The sequence below is a fragment of the Rhamphochromis sp. 'chilingali' genome (genome assembly GCF_963969265.1).
Source record: "Rhamphochromis sp. 'chilingali' genome assembly, chromosome: 9".
Taxonomy (NCBI): Eukaryota; Metazoa; Chordata; class Actinopteri; order Cichliformes; family Cichlidae; genus Rhamphochromis; species Rhamphochromis sp. 'chilingali'.
In genome coordinates this window covers 25,217,943-25,226,744 of record NC_137936.1, presented here as the reverse complement: position 1 = coordinate 25,226,744, position 8,802 = coordinate 25,217,943, and the positions used below count along the sequence as shown (strand labels likewise).

The window sequence follows — 8,802 nt, the reverse complement described above, 5'->3', positions numbered from 1 at the left end:
TTCCTTTACTGCGCCGATTAGACCCAATTTTTCTCCGGTTAAACTTGACCTCTGCTGAAGGTGGATGTCGAGTTTCTGGTTTAGAATCCTCTCGGCTGGATAAAACATTTAAAGATTCAGTACTTTCGTCTGCTGCGTAGCCTTGTGCCACAGAGGAAGCTTCTGTTAAGTGGTACTCATCAGCCTTAGGTACTTCATTTTGGCTTTGTGCCACTCGTCGTGACCCAAGTCGCTTTTTCTTTGCATTTTGCGAAGACATGACTTGAAATCCTTTCTCCTAAACATGAAATATTCAGTCATGTAATGTATTTGCAAATCCAGTTGCAATCTACAGCATACAAATTTAGAACAGAACACTAAAAGTAGTTGACTGAATATAAAAAAAATAAAAAAATATTCAAAACAATGCGAGACACCAATATACATTAACATGTGCACCAAATGTGCTAACACCAAATGTTAGGCAAGCAAGTGAAAACGCTGCCGTTAACTGCAACTATTTCATTTACCTAAACATAAGATTGATGAGTTGCGTAAATTTAGCTAAATGTCTTCTACAAAAAAACAAAACAAAACTTATAACACCACGTGTACTTACCACCGAAATCTGGCAACTCCTCGTGTCACAGCATGAGCTGCTGTGTTATGTCAAGTCATGCCTCTGTTCAATAGGAGTTACATTTCACACATGGGGGTGTTTCAATGGCAACTGTGTCAAGCTTCCTGTGTGGGCTACATTTGCAGCAAACTATAGTACTTCCTGAATTTAAAACTGGTTCATTTTCAGCATTTGCCTTTTTAGTTCTAGTGTATGCAACTATGAAAACAAAGCAAATGTTACAGAAAACACCTTGGAAAAACATTTATTGAACAAGATGTTAAACTGTATCAGTACATGTTGTTGGAGCTCAGACATTCAAAAAAAAAAAAAGAGAGAAAAAAAAAAAAAAAGAATCTAGTCAATGCTTTCTTTCGCAAAGGAAGGCATTTAAAAAAAATTAATTACAGATGATCATGTTTTAGGGATAGACTACAATAACAGCACCATATTTACAGCATTTGTTAAGAGTCTTCTTTTCTGTTACTGGTATGAGAGAAAAAAAAAAACCAAAAAAAAAAAAAACCCCACACCACTCCCTCTATACCATGTCACAGTAACCGAGCAAGAATAGTAAAATAAATAGCCAAACCAAAAAAAGGAAAGAAAATGAAATGATGACTTTAAACAGTTTTAAAAAGAAAAGTAAAACCAAGTACTCATTTTCAAAGCATGCAGGGCAAGACAGAATTTAACAAAAACCCCAAAAAAACAAAAAAAACAAACAAACAAACAGTTTACACCTTTCTTGATCATTCAACAGACCATTAAGACCCAAACATGGCCAACCTTAAATTGCCATGAGCTACCCAACAAAATCTAAAAAGAAAAGACTATAAAAATGTACTTTTTTGTAACCATAGCATAAGCCGGTAGATGAGCTTTCCAAGATCTTCATTTCCTCTCATTAGACCGGGAACGACTGTAAAACAAACCAACCAGTGAATAAATGCAAAATTGATGGGGAAAAAAATTGTTAGCTTAATATTAAGTTTGAAGTTCAAGAACAATAAATATAAAAGTTATTTTGATTTACCTCCTCGATCGCGAGAAGGATCTTGAGCGCTTACGGTTCTTCTCTCTGGAAGCAGACCGATATCTGCGTCTATCTCTTGAAACAGACCTGAAAAAATGTTTTTAATGATTTTTATCATTTGCCATAGACAAATGTGTGGCGCAAAAAAAAACCAAAAACCAAAAAAACCAAAAACAAACAAAAAACAAAAGGTGACATGGCTACCTGCTGCGGCTGCGGCTGAGGCTCCGTCTCCTTGGCGATCTACAATGTAGGGGAGGGGGGAGGAGTTAAAAAGAAAATTAAGAAGAAAACATTTTTTTAGAAATATTAAGAGAGCATATTTAACATTTCCCATCTCTAATACAACCTTTGAAATTAGTTTTTCTTGATCCCTACAGAAACATGGGTTACATGTGGAAACGTGGTTACACGTACTTCCTGGACTGTTAACAGAATGATCATCTGTATCCATGAACTGGTCAAATGTTTATAAGGAAACTTTGTCCAATGAACACAAATCATGGAGCAAGATATCAGAATGTAAAACAAAATCAAGGCTCGGCATTAAGGCTTGTCTGAGAGAAAGACCAAACAAATTATGTGACAGCTTTTTTCCTTTCTTTTTTTTTTAAACCAAGCATAAAAACATTCTTCAATCACCGATCTACTGTGATCCTCCTTGTGCACAATGTTCCCCAAAAAGTAAAATACCTCCTTTAGCAGCAACACAGGAAAGACTGATTATTTTTGTTTTTTGTTAAAAGAAACTTTGATGTGGGACACATCCTAAAGCAACGAAAAATAGGGTAACCTACAAGTAAAAGGGTCTTTAAACCGAAAACCCCCCCCAAACAAACAAAGAAAAAAAACCCCAAAGAAACAAAACAAAAAAACAAACAAATTAAAACTGCAAAGAAAAAAAGTTTACTTCCTGTGGTTATCACTCAAGATAGCTTAATGTCGAGCCCTGAAAATGCACTCAGTAGAACAATTACAATGAACACCAGATAAATGTAGTTCATTTTTGAAATGGAAATTAAAGAATGGTGGTCAAAATTCCTTGACCGGTTTTTGCAGCACTGCACTGAATTTTCTCCAAATTACATAACTGCTGAAGAAAACTGTCAAGCAGCTATGAAAGCTAGATTAAGCATTAAAACTACAAAGAGCAGGATAAAAGAAACTTACTATTTTTGGGGGAATTGGACAAGATAGAAATGACGCAAGGAAGCCAGACTGATGGTGAGGGAGGTCGAATTGCAGAGAAGATTTGCCACAAGATGCAAATGTTGGAGATATGAAGTTGCCTGGTGGCTGGTTCGAGGGGGGTAGTTGTAGATTTTCCCTGCCTTTTTTGGGGGGGTGGGGGATGGGAAGGGATGTAAGCCAAGGGCTGTCCCCGCTGATACAGTAGATGTTTGGAGAATAGAAAGAGTAAAGACGCTGATTGGCTGATAATGTGAAGTGGACCGCTGTCGATTGGGTAAAGGTTGGAGGAAGGAGGAGGATGCTGGGAACTGCATGCTCAGGAACCAAAAGCTTGGTGGAACCTGACGACTGGCGGTGCGCCTGGGTCATGTGACAACACCAGCCAAGCTGATTTGGGCTCACTGGTCAGCAGTCACATGATGCTGAAAGAAGACTAGTTGATTGACTCAGATGGTGAGAAGCGTGGTGGTGACTCTGAAACGGGGTTCAGTTTTATTAATAGATGGCAACTGAACTCAGAAAAAAAATATAAATAAAATTTACACCTGCAGAATGTAAGTGTAAAAATATTTGATGGGAGATGAAGGGCTAACTATGCTTCTGAAGATGTCTTTGTAAAATAATATCACTCTGGCAGAGCTTGTTGTTTCAACAGTTATATTTTAATAAAAGATTTAACCGTTTACATAACCTGCCACTAATATACCCTTGAAATGATAAAACAATAAAAAAAAAAAATAAATTGTATCAAAATTATTACTTCAATCTTCGTGGGATCAGGGGCCGTATTCACAAAATATCGAAAAGCTTGAATGTAGCTCTCAAGTGGCCAATTAGTAGAAACATGAAAACGAAAAATGAAAAAACTAAACAAAACTCATCACTTGCTGAGTTGGGGGAGACGGGTTAGAAACTCCAGAGCTCTGTCTTATAGAGCCTGAAAATAATGTACTTAATTTTGGTGAGAAAGCTGGCAGGACAGGACTTGTTGAATGCGAATTCACCAGGCATTACCCGACTGTACTCACAACAGCACAATCACATGTCCAAAGAATAGTTGAGATCTCCAGTTTATGAGTGAAAACTGTAATGAAATGAGTGCCTACTATGTAAATGTTTTTTTCCCCCCTCTTTGCTTTAGTCTGGCACTTTTAGTTTGCTTTAAAAAGAAAGTATGACACTTTGTGAATACAGCCACAGATTTTTTTTTTAATTTTTAAAGAAATAAAAAAGGCAAGAACGCTTGAATGCAAGTGTGCAAACAATTTGTTTCAAGCTGTCAGAAACTTGATTCCTTGCTTAGTTTCAGTTTAGACTATGACAAAACTAAAAATAGATGGTAAGAAACTAGATTTTTGCTAATATATTTGGCCATTTAGTCGATCTAAAACTGTTTTGCCAAAATCAGAAGCTGAAAAATAAGTGTGTATTTAATGAACGTGTGCTTTGTCATTTGTACTCTTATTGAACACTGCAAGTGAGAATTTTGTTTGAAAAAAATGTCTACAGATAAATAAAACAGTAAAATAACTGTCAAGTAGGAAATGCATACCTGCGTCTAACAGGAGGACTGCGTCGCCTAAAATCATCTCGAGGGTATCGGCTCCAGGATGGAGGAGGGCCACGGCTCCTGGAGCGTTTTTCTCCAGTGGATAACTCAACGCGTACTCGACAGCCACACATGGTTCTGAACAGAAGTCAACAAATGAGCAGAAAGCAATGCAAAAATCAAACACAACTACTAATAAGTGTAGCATGTTGAAGGAGTTACCTGCCATCCAATTCTCTCACAGCATCTGAGGCATCTCTGGGATCTTCAAACTCTACAAAAGCAAAACCTGGGGGATTCCTGGCAACCCAAACACTTCTTAGAGGACCATAGTAACCAAACGCTCTTTCTAACTCCGTCTTATTTCCATTGTTTCCCAGATTCCCGACATAAACCTTGCAGTCGAGGGGACAGTCTCGATGAAAAGCAGGGTCTTAAAAGTGACAGAAACACAAACACCCATCAAACGATGAAGTAGAACAAATTACGTATCATTCATCAAAATGTGCAAATTAAATGTAAATTATGTTAACCTGCATTAAAATATTTTATTTTTCTATGTTGACTAATCCAAAGCCCTTCCAGCCTCAAAGTTTTCTGATCTACTGTACATAGCCTTACTTTAAAAGACTTATTTCTGCAGCCAACCATGTAAAATAAAGTCAACTAATGCCATTCCTTGTTTAATTTTATTTCACCAATTTTCAACTTCTTTTTCTTGAAAAAACAATCAAGCAAAAAAATAAATAAATAAATAAATAATAAAAGCTGGGGTGAAAGCTCAGTCTACCGCCCTGCATCTTAGACTGTCCACAGAAAGAGCTTAAAGTGCTTTGAGTACTACTATCATGATAGTGATGGAGCCACATGTAACTAGAGTGTGAAAATTTTTTTGACGAGACAGCATGAGTCCACCATGACACAGAACAAACAGTGGTTGTGGTAATTCAGTAAATGGTTTTGTCTTCTTTAACTTCTTGTGTAATGTGCACATATTTAGAGAATATAATTTTTTATTGACAAACTCATTCATTGGAGTCACCATCTGTTAGCTTTGCAGTGTTTGAATTAGGGGCTGTGTCCAGCAAAGTACTTTTTGCCTGACGATAATGCTAGGCCATCCTCTGAAAATGTCCAGCTGAGAATACTTGAGAGCACTTAGAAGTCACCGCACATTTTCAGCACAGACAATTTGGTTGCTATGATACATAACATCTACTTTACCTGACTGCTACTGACCTGGTGAACGAACTGTTCTTCTAGACCTTTATATTTAACATCAATATTGTGGTAGACATGGATACTCAGAGAAGCAACATTCACTTCTCATCCATTGTTGCTCAGATGGTTGTCAGCATGTGTGCAATGGGAAAGCCTGTCTGCATGGCATTTGTCCCAGTTCTGCTTGATGGGGTAAAAAGTGACAAGCACAGCTTTCTATCAAAAGTTCAAGATCTTAAGGCCTGGCAACCAGTAAAACAACCCAATCACAAAGCTTGGGAGAGATGCTCAGTGCCCCATTGCTGCTGGCGTTTTAACAATACCATCAATACATGCCACTCCTATTCCAAGCAATTCCAAGAACATTGCTCTTAGGAACTACGCTGGCCTCAGGAAAAAAATACTTTGGTCTTTGGACACACCCCTTAAGTTCACAAATACTGTAATTCTTTTAAAGTCACTTAGCATGTTCTGTGTTGTTTCATGGGACACCAGGGCACCTCCCTACTGCAAAACAAAGCAAGAAAAGCTACACGACTAACTGTCTGAGTTGTCATACCTCCCATTTCAAATTTATTCTTGTTTAAGTCCAAGACTCTGTTATCCCTGAAAAGAAAAAAACAAAACAAAATTACAAGAAACAGTTACAGTCAAACAGCTCTGAGAACAGTTAATCTATGGCCCCATTTAAAGCTGGTATCAGTGAATTGTTATATTTGCATTCACTTTGCAGCACTGCAAAGCCTTTTCTAACAAAGAGTCTCATTCAGGTTTATACATGACTGGGTTGCTTATAACTGCAGTACCTACACAGGATTTTTAAATATTTAACAACCGCACACTTAAAAAAAAAAAAATCCAAAGCCAACGCGTTTCTTTTTGGGGGTGGGGCGGTCTCTTTAGTGCTTCTTTGGTGCTTTTCGGATGAATGGTGAATAAAACTATGTTGGTTAATTGGTCAGAGGTATATAATATATAATACAACAATAAGCTAGAAAATGGGGTGGCTTCTATTAGCAGACTCCTGAGCCTTAACACTGGCTATACATTTCCAGGCTAACAGCACCAAAAATAGTTCGCTTTAGCTTGATTGTTGACGGGTAACATTAAAATTGGATTTTAGTTACTCTAAAAAGACATTTCTTAAGAATATTACAAATTACTTTTGAGTCCAACTTTTCATCCGAACGATAATGCAGCAAAGTTTTCCACCACCCTCCAAAACCAACCATGCGAGGATTAACGTTACGCTAGCAAATTTAGCATTTATTACCGCGAAACGATTTACAAAAGAATTCGTCGCGATGCGAATCGGCATCCTAGCTGAATTCACACGAGAAACGTGTGGAAGACCGAACCTACCTTCCTGTATGGAATATAACTCACCTTTTTACAGCTAAAACTCAACAAAAAACCGCTTGCAGAAGATTTCACGCCGCTCGTTTGAGCAGCAGGCCTAGCCTGTTAGCTTATTAGCGCCTCGAGTAAAGCGGAAGAGCGAGGGGGAAAAAAGAAAAAGCCCACTCTTCTTCTGCGTGTGTAAAACGCCATTAAAACACCGATAAATGTCTATACTGCCACCTACTGTACCAAAGTGGAATGTCTGCCACAACACATTAAACTAGCAAACATGTGAGATCTTCACCCAACTTTTATAACAGAAAAATGTAACCAGAGAAAGTTTAGAACATTTTACATGACTGAATTTTTTAAAAAGCGCCTTTACTTCCATCATCACATCATTATATTTAAATATTACTGTTATATGTGTTACTTCATAGGATAATCAAGGTATAATAAAGTGAACCAAGCTGCTATTAGTCTAAGGAGCGACTGGACTTTAAGTTTTGTGAAGACGTTTCACTTCTCATCCAAGAACCTTCTTCAGTTCTAAAAGCTGCTATTACATTGAGTTAAACTTCATAATCCCTTTTAGTCTACTTTGGCTATAGGTAAACCTATCCCTGCCCCGAGCCACTTTAATTTATATCCACACTGTTAAAAACAAACTCAAAGCAAGCTTATTTGTAAAGGGCATTGTTTCATTTATTCATAGAGGTCAAGTAAAATGTACAACCATGTAAAAAAAGGGGATACAAGTTGAACTAGTAAAACTATAGCCTAACTTTACATTTAAACTATGTACACCATGTACTCTATATACCGCAATAACACTTATTTTTTTAAAATGATCTAAGAAAAAAAGTGTTATAACTGTGGAGACTGGCCAGATGTCATACTCTTGCTTCTGTCTTCTTACTGGTGCTTTTCTTTTCAGACCTTATCTGTGCTACAAGGCTGAAGATTTTTTTAACATCTGTTCTTGTTCCTGTGTCCTGTAGCCGGTAATCTTTTTCAGATATTTACTGCAATACTAGATTTCCCCTGTGTAAACACGTAAGGCTCTTCTGCCTGAAAAAATATCGTCCTTTCTTCCGCCATGTCAAGCTAACCTTTGAAAAAATAAAATGTCAAGATGTTCTTATTATTGTGACATTTTAAACCCCATCACCTCATGGAAAAAAGGAAAAAAAACGTTAGAGGTGTTCAATGGAAATAACTGAAACTGAAAATAATTAGTCAAAAATGTTTAAATAAAAGCACAAATGCTATCAGAGGAATTGCAGTGATATCTATAAATGAACACAGGCCATTTTTATACATACATAGAGTACATATACATTAAACACATATTAGTGCATTTACTCAAGAAAAAAATATTATAATGCTTGTATTTTACTTAAGTGTTTCCATTTTATGCTGCATTACACTTCTACACCACTCTAATTTAGTGTTTGTGAGTTGTGTTGTAGCTCTACAACAAAAAAGGATTTTACACTGTTTCCTTCAAACTCTTGATGCTTTAGTGATGTAACACTTGCTTGAAGTAATTCAAATATGTGTAGCAATTCTTGTTTCTTCCTTTATTTACCCCCCATTTCAAGTATCTAACAAACCCTTGGCCTTAACTATGACCCTGACCTTTTGACTATCCTCAGATTTTTAAAGAGAAATTTGATTAACGTCTTAACGTTTGGCTGCAGTAATCACTATTATGATAAGAAAATGCACAGACTCAAGCATGAAGCCCACTGTCTAGATAAAAATTCACTGCAAATGTTTTTGCTGTGGTGCATAAAATGTAGTCATAGTACAGATACGATGTTTTCTATGTTCTGTGACAAGAATCACACAGTTTGCTCAGTT

At 36.9% G+C, this 8,802-nt stretch overlaps 1 protein-coding gene across 1 annotated transcript; it reads right to left on the bottom strand.

Moving 5' to 3' along the window:
* Positions 1-1,096: 1,096 nt before the first annotated feature.
* srsf3a (serine and arginine rich splicing factor 3a) lies at positions 1,097-7,114 on the bottom strand. Its single transcript, XM_080890363.1, has 7 exons — positions 6,982-7,114; positions 6,155-6,201; positions 4,597-4,807; positions 4,378-4,512; positions 1,839-1,877; positions 1,635-1,721; positions 1,097-1,520 (listed from the first exon to the last, which is right to left on the bottom strand). Exons 2-7 carry the CDS (start codon positions 6,159-6,161, stop codon positions 1,493-1,495), a joined length of 507 nt encoding a protein of 168 aa, XP_080746489.1. The 5' UTR covers positions 6,162-6,201; positions 6,982-7,114; the 3' UTR covers positions 1,097-1,492.
* Between the last annotated feature and the right edge of the window lie 1,688 nt (positions 7,115-8,802).